This window comes from Aulostomus chinensis, chromosome 3 (assembly GCF_037954235.1).
Source record: "Aulostomus chinensis isolate RoL2024-O1b breed Wild chromosome 3, RoL_Achi_v1.0, whole genome shotgun sequence".
Lineage (NCBI taxonomy): Eukaryota > Metazoa > Chordata > Actinopteri > Syngnathiformes > Aulostomidae > Aulostomus > Aulostomus chinensis.
Genome location: NC_141322.1, coordinates 5,580,649 through 5,600,532, shown reverse-complemented (window position 1 = coordinate 5,600,532; position 19,884 = coordinate 5,580,649). Strand labels below are relative to the sequence as shown.

The window sequence follows — 19,884 nt, the reverse complement described above, 5'->3', positions numbered from 1 at the left end:
CAGTTCCACAGTTTTTGAAATCACAAGATAATTTTAGAACATAGTTAGAACTACTGTCCTGAGTGGGTGGAGTGATCGATGCAGCAGCTCAAATCTTTGGCCCAAAAATTATTTCTAGACTAAACACAATCCTGAACTGAATCTATCTGAACCAAAATACACAGAGAAGGAGGACCCCTAAGAAGCTGAGCAGGTAAGGTACTAATATTTCTCACCAAATACCATGCGTTTTTGATTTCTTGCACCCAAGGATTTTTTAAGTAATAAAAAAGGAAACGTAAAAATAAAAGGGAAAAACAGTAGTATCTATTGTGCAGTATTTATTACATTAGTATGTACGCAGCACAGACTGCTAAATTATCATTTTGCTTGATATGTCCCATAAAGTACACAACAGAGTATTCATTTTAGTATATAAAAGTCATTCTCAATTACAATCCAAGAAAATATTCAATATTTAAATTATGCCACAGTTTGGTGAAAAAAAAGATCACAATGTTCATTTCCAACAAATTAAATCATTCAACTTTCATTACATGTATGTGAAAATACGATGAGATCCTTTAATAAGCTGCATTTATTGATTCAACACAGTACAAAAACATATTACATAACATGCAGTATGAATTAAACCACAAACTCTTATTAACAAACATGGTTGTGCCCACCTGATGAACGGGAGTTCAATATTTGCTCCCTCTGGAGTTCTGGTTATGTCTTAACCTACTCCAGAAACAAGATTCATTTACTACAGACAGTGGACTGATGGTTGACCAGCACTCCGCCACAATAATGGCTCTTTCTGCTGGAAATTATGTTGTAAGGGAGGTGAATTAGTGCACTGCTAGACCAACAACAATGAGCTAAAACAGACTAAAGGCCTGTATGGATGACAGCGTAAGTGTCTATTCAATTTATTCAAAACAGAGTTTAAATTACCAATTGTCAACACCTTTAATAAGCATCAAGATATAGGCTGTTCAAAATAAATGAAAATTAGGGCAAACACTAGGCAGAATACTTACATGACATCAGATGTGGTCAGTAAAACTGAATTCGAAAAATATTTGTCAATCACTCCATTCAATGGTGACACACTCAGGAGGAGTTCTTTGTACGTCACAGTCAGTAGGAAAGTATTAGGCAGATTAACACCAAAAAATGACAGTATCACTTTCACAATAGTTCATTAGCCCCATTATCATAATGTTACTCCAAATATTGAATCTCTCTCACGTTTCTTCTTAGCAAAATTCAAAAGCTCTCAGACACCGTTACTGATGTATAAAGATTGAAAGAACAGAGAAATGCAGCCGCAAAAGAACACCTGCGCCATTTGTCATTAAGTCTTACATAAAAAGTTCATACTAAACTCAACAGAGGAACTACTATATGCAAACTTGTGACATCAAAATAAAGGATGCTACTGTATATCAACCACAAAACACTTTACCAGGCACCTGAGAATGCATCCAAATAGGCTAATCACTTGGTAACACAAATGATAACGTGAGCAAACATGTTTAACGTTAGCTCAGTTTTGTCAGCTATACGTTAGCTTGATCTAGCCTGGAGGGACTTTAATGTAGATTGGGGCTTTCTGAATATTTAAAAAGAGTGCTTTCCTTTGCTAGCCAGGGCAAATATAATTCATCCAGTTTGTAGTGCCACCATCTGCTGGCAAAGTTAAACTGAGAAAGAGACACAACTGGGGGAATTGCCTACTGAAGTTGGAAAAATGGGGGAAAATGAGCGAGATTCTTGAGACTCGATTTGGACTTGTTAGCAAAAACTGAAGAGCCTGTGTATATTTATCTACAACATCAGGGAGCTGAAACCAACAGACACCAGCAAACCTGCTAGTTAGCTGAGCACAATGAATGGAAGTGGATAGGCAGGTTAGCATCCCTTTGTCAAACTATGGGCATGTTCCTTCAATTATTACACAATCTGAATTACAGTCTCTGCTTAGTATTTACACATTCTATATAATCTGTATATAACACTGAGATTCATCAGCGAAATATGTGACTTATAGACCAGTTTTCAGTAAACACTAGTACTGGCAGTCATGTTCTAAGGAGCACTGACGTAATCTACAGTGACGCACATGCACGTCTGAATGTGTGTGGGTTGAATGGATGTAGTGTACTTGGTGTGTGCTTTTTCTGATGGGTATATAGATGCTCGTATATTCCTGTACAGTCTGAGCAGACGCAGCGACACAGATAAAGAAGTCTGCATAGGTTGGAGCGCAGCAGCCTGGCAACCTGGAGGCTAGAGACACACTGTTGGTTTAAGAGTATGTTCTTGTGCCTCACGAGAACACAAGACGACATCCATGAAGAGACAGTGCAGGAGTAGCTGAGTGATATACAGTGCGGCTGAGGGAGTAAAGTTTATGGAGCTACACCATCTGGAGAACATCACAAAGAAAGTTTTGGATACAGATTGACCTACTTTTGATTGTCCATGAAGCCTCAGATGCTTCTACAGGATAGATCCATCTCTCATGTTGCTGGAGTTCTTTATGCCTTCATGTGAAACCTTACACAAATTCAGTGCACTTTCTTTAAAATAAAAATATGCTCATCGTGAACTGAACTATACTTAAAAAACACAAATTTTGAAAAATGAGTCACTGAACATCTACAATGACTTTTTATTATGACAGATAAAGTTTTTTCAATCTTAGGGGGACCCAAACGGCAATCAGAACGTTGATTAGCTACTGAATGGACCCATCATGGTTGTGTTTTCCAAAGACCATTGGATTAGCCTATTAACCAGCTTCATAGCATAAGAAATGATATCTATAATTTTCCCCCAACTGCATTTAAAGATGTTGTTTCAACTGGAAACATGACAAGCAACAAGCAACATGTGCCCTCCACGCAAAGTCTAGTTTGACAAATTAATTACAGTAATCCTTAATTATGACCCAGTTAACATGCCGGCTAACGTGCTTGTCTTCCATCGTTTACTCTGTGTTTCTTTGTTCACATGTGCAACTCCTTTGCTAAATATCTTGAAACAGCTGTTGTGGGCTCGACCCATCTTCTGCTGCAATGCTTGTATTATACACTTTTTGCAAAAGCTGCAAGCAACAAGGACTGGTGAAGTGCATTAGCTGTGCTAGATTGATGCAGTTTAGCAGCCTCAGAGGGATGGTGAGTCTGCAGGTGTGCAAATACATTCGTAGGCTACACATCTTTCATATGCACACATCTTTTGCACAGCTTGCAGTGGGTGGTGTCCATAGGCTTCCTTTAGGCGTCTGGGTAAAACCCCCAATTATTTCCAATAGGAGACTGGGTGTTTTTTGGTGCCTCTACCTCAACTTCTCTGTCTCTTGCTACAGTAGCTGTCAGTGACATAGCTCTTCCAACTCTTCGTGTGATTGGAACGTAAACTGCCTATCTCCATTACACGGGAATGGACAATCTGAGAAAAGAGTGGATCACCCAACCCGACTGAATCTGAACGGGGCATATCCACAGATAGCAACCTAAAAAACCTTATGCCTCCAGCTTTTGCACTGCTGTGGCAGTCGTGGCTGACCACTCTGATTACACGTCGGCTCTGACTCTGAACACTCAGCTGAAATCCTGCATCCCGGCTGGTCCACTGTCCAAATGCTGCTGCTGGATGTTCACATGATGTACACTGGGTAGTGGAACCCATCTGCTGGGTGCCCCTGGTAGGAGTACGAGTCAGTGAACCAAGCTGGGAGATGGAATGTCAACTGAATGCACAAGCTGGTCGTGCTTGGTCATACTCGAACCGTAGAGTTGAACCAGAGCTATTTTAACTAGGTAGTTTTAGCTGAGATCAAAGTTTGTGAGGACTTTTGAGCACACCGCTGGATAAAGAGTTTGTAATTTGATTTATTCTTAAAGTTTTATGGTCTACTTCAGCTTCCAGCACCAAGTGTGTGGTTGTTTTTTTCTCAATTCACCAAGGATTCATGAAGTGGAAAAACACATCTTCATGAATTCCAGACAGCTGATTGACCAATTAATAGACAAATGATGATATTTACTTTAAGTATTACTTTCAATGTACTCTGACGGTGCGTACCACAGTAACAGCTTACAGTGGTGTGACACTATACAAGGGAAAAAATGGATGAATAATATGTTGCCATCTCTGTTGACACACTGAGATGAACTTAAAATCTTAATACTACAGAACAAGATAACAGCATGACTCAGAGGTAGAGTGGTCGTCTAGCAACCGAAGGGTCGCTGGTTCAATCCTCACTTCCCCCGATGACCATGTCCAAGTATCCTTGAACAAGATACTGAACCCCTAATTGCTCCTGATGGCCCTGTGACGGACTGGTGACCTGTCCAGGGTGAACCCCACCTCTCACCCAGTGTCAGAAGGGATAGGCTCCAGCACCCCCCCCCCCCGACCATTAACAGATAAGCGGTATAGAGAGTCAATGGATGGAAACTTCAGGATACAATGAAATGCTACAAAGCTGAACACAAAAGGAGGGCTGCACGGTGGTGCAGTGGTTAGCACTGGTTCGAGTCCCGGCTCGGGCGCGGGATCTTTCTGTGTGGAGTTTGCATGTTCTCCCCGTGACTGCGTGGGTTCTCTCGGGTACTCCGGCTTCCTCCCACCGTCCAAAGACATGCAATTGGGGACTAGGTGGATTGGATTCTCTAAAAATTGACCATAGGTGTGAATGTGAGTGTGAATGGTTGTTCGTCTCTGTATGTTGGCCCTGCGATGGGACTGGCGACCTGTCCAGGGTGAACCCTGCCTCTCGCCCGTAGATGCTGGGATAGGCTCCAGCCCCCCCCCCGCAACCCTTACTTGTAAGGAATAAGCGGAAGATGACGATGGATGGATCGAACACAAAAGGCTGCAACCTAGCTGCACATGGTTCTGGAATGTTCAGAAACTTTAATGAGGAATGAACTAGTGAAGATATAACCTAACTGATATATTTACTGGTGAAGTAGAGAGACACAATAAAACTGGACTTAAAATGCAAATGTTCCCAACAAAAACAGTGTTCTGAGAGTTTTGGGGTGGCACGGTGGTGCAGTGGTCAGCACTGTCTCCTTACAGCAAGAAGGTTCCAGGTTCGACACCGGCTGGAGCACAGGATCTTTCTGTGTGGAGTCTCCATGTTCTCCCTGTTCCTGTGTGGGTTCTCTCTGGTACTCCGGCTTCCTCCCACAGTCCAAAGACATCAAGAGGGGACCAGGTTAATCCAGACTCTAAATTGACCGTAGGTGTGACTGTTAGTGTGAATGGTTGTCTGTCTATATGTGTTGGTCCTGCCATGGACTGGCAACCTGTCCAGGGTGAACCCTGCCTCTCACCTCAAGGCTGCTGGGATAGGCTCCACCCCCCCGCGACCCTTAACAGGATAAGAGGTAGAAAATAGATGGATGGATGGAGTCTCTATGAGAGAGTTACTTGCTCTTCACTTCCCAGACTGGTTCAATGTCTTGCTCCAATAAGACTTTCAGCTGAAATACACCAGGTGTGGACTTATGTTCCAGCAGAATGTTTGCATGAAAATCACCTGAAGCTGCTACACTGACACACACAGTACTGCAAATGCCTGTTTTTACCATCTTTTCCTCTACTGATAGATATTCCAACAAGGGAACAGGATGAGAAAACACAACATACCCGTGCTAGAGTTCATTTAGCAGGTAGGAAACAGCATCTCTCTGAATAAACTGATTCACCTTGAAAATACCAGCAGGATTTTAAGGGTCAGCTGTTTCAAAAGACCACTTTAGTTGAGCCAAAAATGATAATCACTCCACCATTAAACACAGACCTTGTAAGAGTGATGAGTATTTGTCCATTCCTATCTTTATTAAATTGGGTTAAAGGAAATTTAACATATTCTTCTCCAGGTGTGAAAGAGAATGGTGCAGGTATGAGCCCTAAAATGAGGAAATAAATTAAACTATAACTGTCAAACATCCACTTCCTTATTTCAAAGTCAGTGAGTTTTGGTTAAATGCCTGAAATATATATTATGTAGTTAGTACAACCTCAAGAGAATTCAGCATAGTGCTTTTGTGCTTGAAATGTCAGTAAATGCACTTGTGAAGTGTATTAAAAAATGGTGTTTGCTCACAAGTGTTGCCAAGGGCATTAAACATCATCGTGATGCTGACAGCACGCAACTGATTCACTTGGTTTAAAGCCTTCCAAGCCTTGTTCTTCTGCACACCTGCTTCACAATTCACTTTTGAGAAGATGAAGTCTCGTAAATAGGGTTTTTCACACCGCACACTCGTATCTTAACCTCCACCCTTATAATTATTAGCCAAGTGTTCACCTAAAGTTAAATGTTTCATGCCGCCTTCCTACTGGCCCCGGGTGAAAAGTCCCTTCAAGCACTTGTCAACTGTTTTCCAGTCATGACATCGCTGTGCTGAGTTTGCTAGCTTGCTACTGTTAGCTGTTACCCGGCTTCCGGACACAGGAATGTAAACACAAAGCGCGCACATGCTGGTGATGCATCAAAGGACTGTGATTGGACAAAAAAACAGTGACACAAATTCTACTTCTTAACCATAGCCCCGTTTACACCGCCAGCTGTTATCCCTTGTCTTAGCTGACTTTTTGGGGATATCCCCGAAACCTAAGGGAGAACCCTGCACTGGAGCAAGGCCAGCAAGCATTGGGTTAAATTGGGTTTGCCCACTTGAGAATGTGCCAGTGTGAAAACTGTCTCAGCCCAGGGGCTCAGCACAGTGTGAAAAGCCCTCATTAGCTCACCACAGAGCTGATTTTCTTTATGGGGAAATTCTCAGCCTACAAATATATAAATCGACATGCCACTCTGTTTAAATGGCATATATTTATGTTGATTTATCACTTTTTAATTGGCAATAATTTCTCTTGTGCAGACAGCAGCAAGTTATAGACATCGACTAAATGGGTGACTTTGTGTTCAACTGGTTCAAACTTCACATTGCGACAGGAGAGAGTGGAACGTTTGAAGGAATGTCACCCAGGGGGAACAGCTGTTCTCCCCAGGAGGGGGACTCTGTAGCTGGGTCTGTGTCACTGTAGTTCACTGCAGCAACATCTTACAGGTCAAAACTGTCACACTGAAGAAAATTTTGAGGAAAACTAGAACTTAATGCACAGAATGAAAACACACACCTAAAAGCAGCGCTTTGTTTTCTCTTCTGACCACTAGAAGTGGCACCAGTGCAGGGGGCACCATAATATATCAGAGAGAATTTGATACCAGGTGAAATGCAGATTCTAAGAACCCTTTAAGCGGTTCTTTCAAATACATTCATACTTCTCATACAATCCATAGTCATACTGTACCCTGCTTCTCCTGAACACAACAGTCTCATCATCACAATTAAAGCACAAAACTCCAGAAATCAGACTCACCTTTACTAAAAAGGTTCTCTGTCACATGTCTCTGCCTAGCGCAGCAAGTATCCGTGTTCTCCAGCTGACCGCCAGCATCTCTCTGGATGCCTGACGCAGCTCTACACAGCACCGGTGGTCACGTTTTCATCAGTGCTGTTGGTGGTGGCTGCGATGCCCGCCGGTGTCCCGTTGACCGGTGAGTGCGGGGTAACCTTTGCCAGTCGGTGGTCCTTGCTGTGGGTGCAGCTACGGGCGCAGAGTTGGCAGGAGGCGCAGGCCGAGTTGCAGCAGGGTAAAAAGCGGCAGATACTGACCCGCCACAGGAACCAGCCTGGAGACCAGCAGCACCAGCAGAGCACCACGCTGCCCGCCACCACACCCAGGATGATGTAGAGAACCAACAAGGACAAGGAGGCCGGAGAGTCTGCAAGTAGTTGACGCAAAATACAGTTCTCGTTATTCACACGCAGCAGGTAATGCTATTTCTCTGACTTACAGCAGGACAAAAAAGAAAACAAAACTATGAGACTTTTTTTCACCAAATTTAATGGAGAGCTGTAGAATTGGCCAAGGAGGAGCCAAATACATTTTGGGGCAGATCCATTTAACAGAAGTAAAAAATTTAGCCTTTTTTTTTAAGCATGAGGTTTAGCTGAGTTTCCCTGTGTTATGCTAATTGAAAACCCTCATATGAGTACCCCCCCCCCCCCCCCCATCAGATTCACCCAACAATATCTGACATATTTGCAGGCTGCATAATAAGGCAAGATAAGTATGGAAAAAAAAACTTTTAGTTGGAGGTGACACTGATGAAAACAGCTCAGAATATTTTATTCAGTTATTTGACAAAAATCAATCCTGAGTCTTACACGCTACATTTTTACTACTTACATAGCTGGATCAGACACAGACACATCTGAAATAGTGTGTGTGTGTGTGTGTGTGTGTGTGTGTGTGTGTGTGTGTGTGTGTGCCCGCGCGCGCCCATCCAGCCAGTGGTCCCTCTCTGAGGGTCAAACAGGGTGCACTGAAATGGTTCTCTGCTAATAAACGGCTGACTAATGTTAATCCCCGTCTTCCACTCTGGGCTGAATAGTGTGAACAGAAGAATGGCTGTTTTCTTAGTCCGGCCTTGGCCTGATCTGAACAACTGCGAATGTCTCTGAGGCTGGACCAGAGACAGATCCCTCAAAGGGTTGCTCTTTGCAGTGAGAATCCATCAGCATTTATTGGTTCATGAGTCTTTCAGAGAAATGAACATGTCAATGGTCACCTCCATCAGTTTTATGTCCAGTCATTAAGCCCATTTACATCCCAATGGAACTTAGTCCATTTGTTGACAAACCACCTGGCGGCAGGACAACCATTGTGCATTATTCCTGCAGAAAGGTGGAAAATTTTATTTGAAGATGAATTAAAAATGTCATGTCACCGACCTGTCACCGACTCATGACTGGGCTTACTGTCTGGAACGCCGCAGTTCCTGTGTGTGGGAATCGGCACAGTGGGCAGGTTGATAAACGTCGGTGGTGGCGTTGGTATCGGTGGTGGCGGTTCAGGAGGTAGAAGTTGGCCTCCTAATGAGGGAAAAAATTTGGGAGAAATCTTTTAGTTCCTTCCCACGAGTGCGTTCACAAACTCAGGGAGGTTGTTTCAGTGCATGTCCACCCTGACCTTTGCACCCCGTGGTCAGATTTTCCTCCAGGTCACTTCCATCGCCACAGTTGTCGATGCCCTTTTCATCACACACCAGAGTGAGAGGGATGCACTTGCCATTCCTGCAAGTGAAGTAGGGATCGCTGCTGCACTCGGACTGGTTGAATCCTGAGAAGGAGGAGGACAAGGTTTCACTCTCATTCAACACTGTCAACATGAACTACCCAACTTTGAGTTTAATATCAACTTGGTTTTCATTTTCTTCTAAAATTGAATGCGGGATGTCTCCTTCAAAGTCCCGTTGACATTCAGCAGCAAGATCTTCTCTGAAATGTAAAAAAAAACAAAAAAAAACGGATTACGCGTCAAGTGTTTAGGGATGTCGTACCAAACTGTACGAAAGCGAACCGCTCGATACACAACCAAGGTTCAACACACAATCTCTCAGTTCCACAAGGAAACAAACGATGGATTGTGTGTATTTGTACCTGTTCCCTCACACGTAGAGACGGCTCGTTACTTCCACCCTCAAAGAACTGCTGAATAAATCATAGTGAATACAGAACCACATTTCTGCTTGAAGACACATAGGATAAGCAAGCAAATGCCCTCTGCCTTTCTCTGTAACATTGGGCCCAAAGCTGACTGACTTTCTAAAAGAAATAACAAAAAGTTTATGATTATGACTCTTTTCATGCTTATTTTGCATATCAAGTTGACTTAAGTGTACATTTCATGTCTTCTTTTTCTCAATACTTCAGTGAAGGACAAGCTGCTATTTAGTTAATTGGCAGAAAAGTTACAATAGGATATTTTTCAGCAGCAAAAAGAACCAAACCAGAAACTGAGACCCTGAAACTGTGATACGAAACAAACCATGGATCATCATATCTTATCATATTTATCATTCATTGATTATGAGTACTGCTTTATGTGTACAGACTGCTGTCAAAGCTCATTTCGAAACCTATTTGGAACGGTTTTATTTAACTATTCTATAATTATTTTGTAATTTGTTATTTTTCTGCATAAAACAGGAATCTGAAAGTAACTGTGGCAGCAACATAGACAAAGTAAAGTACAAACAAATTTACATGAAATGGAAATACTACAGTGAGAAAGCCACAACCTCAAAATTGTACTTATTAATTCATCTGGAGCAGTCAAATGTGCTTTGCTACATTCCACTACTGAATATTACTGATAAAAAGACTTCCTTTTGTTACACTGTATCCTTAAGAGCATCACTGTCAGACTGAAGTGATTATTATTATTATTATTATTGTTGTTGTTATTGTTATTGCTAAGCATTTTATTCTATATTTACACTGTGGAGACATCTGATCCCTTTACTGAGCATGCGATTTAATATAATGATGGACAAGATAAACTGAGCTGAACTTGAATTGTTTGATACGTATTTGTAGAAGATCATTATGTGTGGTTGATTGATGCGTCAATTTTGGTATGAGATCATTTATAGTCGTCTCACAAAGATAATTGGTTCATTATTTTGAAGTATATCTTATAAGATGAAGATAACTGATATATAAAATTGACATATAATGTGTATAGGAAATATTAGTAGTTCATTTTTTATATTTATTTATGTGTATAAGTGAGTAAATAGATGTATCTTCTCACTGCCTGAGCCCTTATTGTGTACAAATACTTCACGCACAGCACCACTCTGCCACAGCGATGAACATTGCGGTCAAACCTGAAACTGGCGGATGCAAGATGGCGGCGTGCAGAGATGCAGCGCCTTTCGCTTTCCCATACGTGGCTCTGTTTTTTTTGCTTGTTCTCCTGTCGATCAGCAACTCAACATGCAGCAGCCAAGTCTCGCTAAAGATTGGGACATTGTGTGGTGCTTTGGAACGAGCAGGTGGGCACCGACCACGGATCTCTACAGAGCACTTTCCTTACATGCATTGCTTCTCCATAGGTTGTATTTGACTCAATAATCTAACCATTTTTATGTAAGTTCTCATCCATTTCAACCAAAAAAACCCTATCTCATGCTAAGATGATGACTGACACAGCGTATTTTTAAAATCCCTTTTTTGCTTTATTACAAAAGGCCATTCCTAAAAAAGCATTTCTTCAACTCTGCATCGAGAAGACGTGCAAATACCCCCCAGTTCTCGTCGAGTATTTAGAATTAACATTTAATTTGTTCAATCAACTTGCGTCTTTTGCTGGGTGTGACTTCATTTAGAAGGAAAGTCTGAGCTATAATAATAATAATAATATTAATAGTACATGTGATAACTCTTTAAAGAAATATGATACTTGTACATATCTTCTTTCGATAGATGTATATACTTTCCATTATTTATGTTTATTTTTATGTTTATTCTGTGAATTCCATGAGTGACACCAACGGCCGGAGTCAAATTCCCTGTATGTTGTGAACATGCTTGGCCAATTAAACTGATTCTGATTCTGATTCTGAAAAAAAAATCTATTCATGAAATAAAGGGTTTTTATGTCTTTCCCCAAACATTTCTGAAGTTCTAAACCAGGTCTTCATCATCAAACTGGATTGGTATCCTGGGATTTTCAGTATCAGGCAGGTTCGGTAGGATGCATCACCATGGACCTCGGCATGCAGGTACCCTCCACACCCCCCCCCCCCCCCACTGGCTGGAATAATTTTTCTTGTGCAATATGCGTTTTTAAAGTGATTGAAAATCCAATTTTGTGGTTTAGTTTTGTCAAGTTACATCCGAATATTTTCGCCTTCTTAAAATAATCGCCTAATTAATTTTTCAAAGTGTTCATAAAAAACACACACAAAAAAAAACGGAGACGAAACACCCAAAGGAGTTTATATCACGTTCTAACTGTGCAACTCTTACAGATTTTTCCCAAATGTATTCGGACTGAACAGAGATTTTTGAGATCCCCTCTACGCATGGAGGCATACAAAAATACTCTGATACTGGAGTGACCACCAAATTCACGTTTTAAGGTGACGTGAATGTAAAGATGTGTTTCATATCACATGATCATCAGCTGCTGGACACGGGACGCCCCCCAAATTTCTGGTTGTTTCCTGGAGGCCACCCTTGTGTCTGCCGACCCCCAGGCTGAGAACTCACTGGTCTATATGATTACGCTCTTGTGTGGCAGAATATAGGAAAGGACATGTCTGGGTTCTTACCAAGTCTAAAGGACGTAAAGTCCCCCACAAAGTCCACACGAGGTTGAGTCCCCCGGGTCACCAGCCTCAGGGTCAGGTAGTTTCCTGTGGACAGCACCGGCCGAGGTGGGCTCTTCCCACAAAGAGGAGGCCCGAGCGGAGGCGAGCTCCTGTCTCGTCCATCATAAAACTGAACATAGGAGCCAGCATGACAAGGGTCCCCTGGGCTTTCAACAGAGGTGGGCTCCAGTCTGGGGTTAAGGGGGGCGGAGCCACGAGGGGACTCTGGGAAGGCAGGGGCCGGGCTCAGAGGAGCCACTCTGAGCAAACTGTATACGAGGAAGAAGCGGAAGTGGAACTGGACCTTGTCTTTCGGGGAGCCGGCCTGCATGGTGAGGTGGCAGTCAGTCGCCATGGTAACAAAGTAGTACTTCTTAGATTCCTGGTGTGAGTTGATGATCATGCCGTCACCCCGGATGGTCTGGCCGCAGAAGTCCACCACGTTCACTGAGAAGATGAGACAAACATCTCGGTCAACAGCAGAAAGGCAGGCACGCACCTGGAACTACCTGGGAAACACAACTAGTGATAGCTGTCCGTTCACCTTTAATTACATGACAAGACTCTGAATTCTCACATGCGCTCAAGTCCATCCATTGTCTACCGCTTATCCCGTTAAGGGTAGCAGGAGGGTGGAGCCTATCCCAGCAGTGAGAGGTGGGGTTCACCCTGGACAGGTCACCAGTCCATGGCAGGGCCAACACATGTAGACAGACAACCATTGGCTCTCACAGCCACGCCTACGGTCAATTTAGAGTCTGGATTAACCTGGTCCCTCTTGATGTCTTTGGACTGTGGGAGGAAGCTGGAGTACCAGAGAGAACCCAGCAGGAACAGGGAGAACATGGAGACTCCACACAGAAAGATCCTGTGCTCCAGCCGGGGCTTTAACCCAGAACCTTCTTGCTGTGAGGCGACAGTGCTGACCACTGCACCACCGTGCCACCCCAAAACTGTACGTGTATGTGTATATGTAATTTCTACACATCAGGTTAGGGGGGTGGCCTCCAGGGGGGCGGCCTGTAGGTTTCTCTACATTGTTCTGAACAGATGAGACTCTTCAGCTGAGGTTTGTGCTGAAAGGAGATTTAGTGAGACAATTAAACTCTGTTCACATACACATGCCACTGAAATCATAAAAAACATAAAAACAGAACACACTTCTGGGCCACTGCACATTTGTGAATACTTTTCCACTTGATAGTGAACGTACGTTTCCTACACTTGTACTTGCATGTCTAAAGATATCCGCAACTTATTGAAACCAAACTCATAAATCACACCTTTCTTTAAAAAACTCAAAGTAAACAGAACAAATAAATGAAGTAAACAAATACGGAACTAATAAAGGAAGTCTTGAGAGTGGAAAATATTCAGGTAAACTGCTTCTCTGTTCCATGTGTGATGGCGTTTGATTGCGGTTGGTGAAGATGAGGTTTTCTTTTATGGCCATGCAAAGTTTGTCTTTTCCACACTGGTGGACAGTTCAGAGCCTCCAAGTGTAAACCTTTTCTGCTAAATCAGCCACGTAGGTCAACGTGGTCCTCTTTTGAGAGACAGCTCGTTACTCATCCGCAGGCAGGACCCGGACAGACGGGTGGGCAGATCCGGCTACAAGAGCCCTCCCCCCCAGCAGCACCCAAGCCCCCCCTGCCTCTGGGCCACAGGCCAAATAATGAGAAAATTTACAGCCACCCCTGGAGTTTATTAGCTCCGTTTCCACGGGAGACAACTTGATCCTCCTGCACTGACTTCCAGGAATGTCTCAAAGCCCGGGAGCTCCTGTTGGTGGGAAACAGCTCATCCCCTCCACACAGCACAAGTAAATAGAAAACCTCAGGGGACACCATCCAAAACACGGGTGACCAGGGGACGCCCAGTTCCCAGTAAAGAGTTTTACAGGCTGAAAATTCAACTCTTTTTAGAGCCAATCATTGTAAATGGAGTCCATTTGAGAGAGCAAGTCCAGAGGGCAGGAGGGGGTCAAGGCCCTGGGGTGGGAGGGGTTGGGGGTGGGGTGGGGTGGGGTGGGATGGGGGGGGGGGGGGGGGCGACAGTGTAGGGAGACAGCATTGTGTAGAAAGGGCAGCAGCCTCACTGTGCATCCATGTTTTCTTCTCTAGATCACTTTACACTTCACACGTGGAAAAAAACATATCCGTTCTTTACATCGTGAAACGGACGTTGATGGTCCACAATCTTGTTGTTTTGTAGACATGAAAAAGACTGTCGAATAAAACTTTAAGAAAAAGGAAAAGTGAAAGAGAAAAGTAAGTTGGTGGTGGGTTTTTTTTTTTTTAAATGCAACAAATTATTACCACCCAAGACATAAATCATGTGTTTTCATTGGGACTACAAGTGAACTAGATTGGGTTTCGATCAAGCCAAATTATACATGCAGTTCATTACCAGCCAGCTACATCAAGTATGAACTGACTGTCACAAAAAGATTATGAGGTATGAAGTGAATTTATAAAGTTGACAAATATTAATATTGACCAGCTTCAATGTCAAGTTATATTTTCAGTTTTCAGCTTCTTTGTGTTTTCACACACTCGAAAGAATTTCATGACACTTAAATTGTTTAATAAGTGAAGAATAAATTCTGGATGCAGGAACAGAGTGCAAAGTAAGTATAAGTACAGCATTATTTATCTTATGTATTAATCACGCAGTAGACCTCCTTGTATGAGTACTTCTATATATAGCAGTGTGTTTAGCCGATAAACAATACACCAACTTCTGATGTTTGCATTGTCATAACAACACATCTTATGATACTTATGAAGTGTCAGTGGCTTGATGTCACATATTCGGTGAGACAATGGTGAGTGATAGTCCCGCCTCCCTAAATCTCCACCAATCACAGAGAAGCCCTTAACCACAGGAGGTGAAGAAAACACACTGAAGCACCGAAACGTCTGAACTGCAACTTGATAGAAAGTATTCAAAGGTGATCCTTGAGCTCCAGCCGCCTCTTTGCTTTGATAAAGTACAGTTACTTGGATAAAATTTCATTAAAAGTGGAATAAAATTACTGGTCAATGAACTTAAGTGAGAGGAAACGTGTTTGAAATGTACTTATACTTTAATACTTTACGGGGCCCGGCAACAAGCTCACAGTTAACACATTTAAATGTCTTAAAATTAAAGATATTGTTGTCTAGAACCCGTTAGAACCTGTAACCAGCATCAGTGTCAATGGTCGGAAGTGATGACACGGTGGTGGTGGTGACGTGGCCACGAGCGCCATCAGGCAGATGCCCCTCCACCTTTTGGAGGAGGGTTCATGGACAGATTTTGTACGTCCCCAAACTTAAACGTTATTTTAATTAAGTACATTAAACTAAGGAATTCCTTTTTTAATCATGTGGTAAAAGGAGTTGACTCAACTTCATTTCAACAAATGACCAACTTCAAAATGTGTGTATTTGAAGTAGGTTGCAGTTAAAAATACCTTTCGATTGAAAGTAGAAGCTCCTTCAATGAACTTGGTTGTAGTTTGTCGGTCAAAGATGCTGCTATAGTTTTGTTGTTCAGTCTCAAGATTTGTGTTTGTCTCAGGAAGGAATCACAACCCCATGAAGTAAAGTCGAGGTCAACGCCTGCGACGGGGCGTCAACTGGGTCTTTGTCTGTCTGGGTCATTGTTGTCGTCCGCCTCCATCTTGCTTGCTTGCAGCGGTTTTAGCGCCAGCAGCAGAAGGCGTGTTCTCCTCCGACACTTCTATAGGTCTAAGGTTCTTTGGACCATCATTCACTGCAGCGGGCTTAGACAAAGCTGTACGGGCCAATCAACAGGCCAGCCTCTGGCATGCAGAAGGAGGATTAAAACCCAGATTCAATTTATTCATTACTCAGAAACCAATGTTGTTGTTTTTTTAAATGTAGTGAAGAACAATACTCACCACGAAACACACTCATGTAAAAGAGAGGGGTTGTAAACTAGTCAACAAATACACCAGTAGATTTAGTAGATGTATCTTACGTTCACCAAGTTAAGAGCTGCATTACATCCAGGGTTTCACACGGAATTGTAATCCCTACCAGATATATTTCCTGTAGATTTCAAACTTTGCACTTGAATCAATGTCATGGAGAATAATAACAAGTGTGTCACAGTACGAACGTGGTGTCTGCATAGCCACCGACAGATCGATAACCCCACAGACGCATCGGCAGGTACCGGCGGAGGCCAGACCACAACCCCAGACATTCCTGAACAACCAACAAATTAAATGCTCAGCACAAAGGATTTGGAGATAAGCCGCCAGGACAGAAGTCATGACGTTGTTTAAAGCCCAATTTTGACAGCAACTCTTTCAGTTTTAGACGAGCCGGAACTTGATGACATGGTAGTTATCATAATAATCAATGTAACTGACTGAGAATTTCAAAACAAAACTGACAATACAACTTGCTGAGTGTAGCCTTAGAATTTGATCAAATTATTTTGCAACAGTCGCACACAGTTACTGAAACACGCTCAATGAAGCTGCCGCATGGTGCAGAGTCACGATAGGATTTTATCACGATATATTGCGATATGATATAAATACCGAGGGGCTGAAATACTCGGATAGATTTAGAGTAGAGAAAATCTCGATATATACTGCACAGCTCTGGCTTTCTTTAACTCTAATTAACCACAGGCTCGTAATCATCCATCCTGCCGCTGCAGCGAGCAATGGGCTGCAGTCACGTGACGGGAAAAAATGAAAGTGAAGTTTTTCAGTTAAATATTTAATCAGGATGCGGTACAGTGCTAGTACTTCTACCCGCCCACCTCAGTGTCAAACAGAGACAAAAGCTCACACGCGTCCGCCGGCGGAGGTCCTACCGGTCTCGATGGCTGAGCCGCGGAGGGTCGTGAAGCAGAGCAGCTGAAGCATGACGCCGGCCAGGCGGCGCGCAGAGCCGTCCACCTGCGCCTCCATCATCCGGCCCGAGACGAACACTTCGGTTCAGCAGCCTGCAGTCAGGGGTCCCGAGTCATTGAGTTAGGCTGCCGAGGGGGCCCCCGAGTCCTTCTAACAGCACGTGAAGTCCTCACATCTGGTCGCAGGAGGAAGGGAGGCTCCAGAGGATTGAGGGTGCAGAGGGTGCAGTAGGGATGACCTCCATCATGAATATTCTCTGGTTTTATTCCAGTTCACCCCCCAACCACCACCCATCATCGCCATGGCAGCACACAGCCAATCAGAAGTCAAGTCACTGGGGCAAAAAAAACCAACCCAAACCCTCATACTTGATGTCAACTTCTTCATGATGTTTACTCAGCTTCCGGAGAGAGTTTGTCAGTTAAAGTCATAACCATGCAGAAGGAACTCAGCTGACACAAATCTTAACCCCAAAAACACCCATCAGCTGATCCCAGGTCTGTGTGGATCACTCCACCTCTCATTTTTCCCTTGATGGAAATTTAATTTCAACAAAGTGAGAACATTTCAAAATTCTAAAGCTGTTGTATGCGTAAGTGTGAGAGTGATAAACTGTGTGGTGGTGGTGTTAAGAGAGCACGTTACCCAGTGACCCATGAGGCTCACTGATGCCACGAGGACCAAGACTCTGACGGATCAGGTTCTCATCTCGTTTACAAGAGGTAACAAAAATGTGGAGGGCAACACTTTTTTGCTCCCATCTTTAATGAGTTAAAGTAACAGATCTAAAACCTGTTTGATGCACACAAAACATTCTGTTCTCACCTTTACCTTGAAAAAGTCATGTCAACACTGAGGAGGGGAGGCTTTTTGGGAGTTTATTAAAGCAATGACTGGATGATTGTGCTTGGTCCGGGTTGTTTCTGGAGTCTCCGGAGTCTCAGGAACTTGGAGACAGAGTGAGGAAACATTAGACGTAGATTTATGGACTTGGAAATGATAACGAGATAATAGATCTGACTGTGGAGATGATGAGGACCCGCCAGGAAGGGTTGAATGGAATCTGGGAGAATGAGTCCATGTGGAGGTCGCGTTAAAGGAGGCAGCTGAATCCTGAACTCAAGGAGAGTTGGAGCATGGAGTTTATGTTGTAGCTGAGGGTGAGGAAGGAAGAGCTTTGAGAAGCCAGCTGTGGGTGGAGGAACCCCAGAATCCTCAGAGAGTTTGCGGTTGATCACACGAAGCCAGGAGGGTGCAAGATCAGGTCCAGGATGCTGGTAGAGGTCACCACAGTAGGTTCACACTTTGGCAACAGGCTCCTCTTAACCTCAGTCTGATGAGACTCAATGATCGACACACCTGTGGAGGTCCACCCTCCTGCAGGGCTGCTGCTCTATGGGGCCCTCTGGTGGAGAACTGCAAGAACTGCGAGGGGGAAGGAACTGAACACAGACTTATAACCCCGGATCCCAACAGAAAATCCCACCTGCCAGTTGTGTCATATCAGCATGAAGGATCATGGCACAGGAGCAGAGGCTCTGCCAGGGATTTGGGTCCCCTAAAAAGACAGCTTCATTCTCAGCAGCAACATTTGGTTTCATGACATGTTTCTGCTGAGGATGGAGGCGTGTTTAGAGTCCAGCCAGTGATCGGGTGATGTGTTCTTTTAATGAACTGTTATGATGAAACCTGCCGTGACAACAACAATCATAGAATCTGACTTTACTAAACACCAACATCATTGATGATGTTCACTTTATCGTTTTATTCTGGCTGTGCTTTGTATGTTCTGAGATGTTATGGTATTAAAATTTCATATCTCATGGTCATCTCAGACCAGCTCACAGATGAAGAGGCTGGACCTGGTGGTCCTGGACCGGTGCAGGTACCCTTCACCTGCAGTTGTGAGGCTGGTTGACCGTATTGACACGTTTTTGGACAGTTTCTGGTCATCAAATGACCTTTGAAATCCAGAGCAACAGCTTGGGTGCAGGTTCCAGCTGTGAACGCGCGATTCCTCACTCCCTCAACGCGTGTTGTGAGATGAACCTGCACATTTGACCAAGTCCTTCTGTTGTGACCGATAATCCTGCTCTGGAGTCAGCATGCTGCCGTGATACACCGGTCAGGTGATGCTGCTGATGGTCACTAGCAGATCCACAACCAGTAGAACCAGATCACACTACCGTCCTGCGGGTCCTTTCTGTTGCAGTACATTTCAGGTGAGGCTTCGTCCTCTCACCTGCTTTAGTTGTGCAACTTTCCTCTAGAACTTTTCTTTTTTAATCTTCTGCTGTTCTTGTAACACTCAGATCTGCTCCACCAGTTCAGCGGTGAAACAAGTGTCTCCCTCTTGTGGCACACAAAGGTCAGCTGTTCGTTCTTGGTTTCAAGACCCCGCTTTAATTCAGCACTTCATACGGTGGATGGATGCATGTATGTTACAGGTACAGGCCTGATACCCACAGTCATTCACCAGAGGCTTATGAGCCGTTCACGCCTCAACACCATACACATCAGAAGGGAACGCTTTGGGACCACTGGGGCTTCAGAGAAGGCCCAAAGTATCAGCATTTTAAATGATTTATGATAATTTGTTATTTAATTCCAAGTTGAGCCTCATTTTCTTTCAAATTTAGTTCAGAAATGACCCTTGCAACCATGAAATAGAGTTATCCAGACAGATTTTGTTGTTGTCTCCAAGCAGAGAGTGGGTGAGCTCCCGAATTGTTCAGCTTTGAGAAAGTGGGCATGAACACGG

At 43.6% G+C, this 19,884-nt stretch overlaps 1 protein-coding gene and 1 long non-coding RNA gene across 3 annotated transcripts; one reads left to right on the top strand and one right to left on the bottom strand.

The window, feature by feature from the left end:
• Positions 1-135: 135 nt before the first annotated feature.
• LOC147267421 (uncharacterized) lies at positions 136-9,311 on the top strand. Of its 2 annotated transcripts, XR_015112252.1 has the most exons (4): positions 136-193; positions 5,619-5,681; positions 7,438-7,576; positions 7,704-9,311. It is a non-coding gene; the product is annotated as an uncharacterized LOC147267421 (long non-coding RNA). The 2 variants fall into 2 exon arrangements; XR_015112251.1 differs by having other exon boundaries at positions 7,438-9,311.
• Positions 6,612-17,290, bottom strand: ldlrad2 (low density lipoprotein receptor class A domain containing 2). Its single transcript, XM_086200577.1, has 5 exons — positions 17,084-17,290; positions 12,206-12,691; positions 9,055-9,204; positions 8,817-8,957; positions 6,612-7,804 (listed from the first exon to the last, which is right to left on the bottom strand). Exons 1-5 carry the CDS (start codon positions 17,181-17,183, stop codon positions 7,500-7,502), a joined length of 1,182 nt encoding a protein of 393 aa, XP_086056703.1. The 5' UTR covers positions 17,184-17,290; the 3' UTR covers positions 6,612-7,499.
• Between the last annotated feature and the right edge of the window lie 2,594 nt (positions 17,291-19,884).

Bases quoted from the DNA above. Each gene is read 5' to 3' on its own strand.
- ldlrad2 (XM_086200577.1), bottom strand. From the start codon at position 17,183: ATGATGGAGGCGCAGGTGGACGGCTCTGCGCGCCGCCTGGCCGGCGTC. The intron at 12,692-17,083 runs GTAGGACCTCCG...TCATCTTCTCAG, and splicing joins CGGCTCAGCCATCGAGACCG to TGAACGTGGTGGACTTCTGC. The intron at 7,805-8,816 runs GTCGGTGACATG...AACTACTTGCAG, and splicing joins CAGTCATGAGTCGGTGACAG to ACTCTCCGGCCTCCTTGTCC.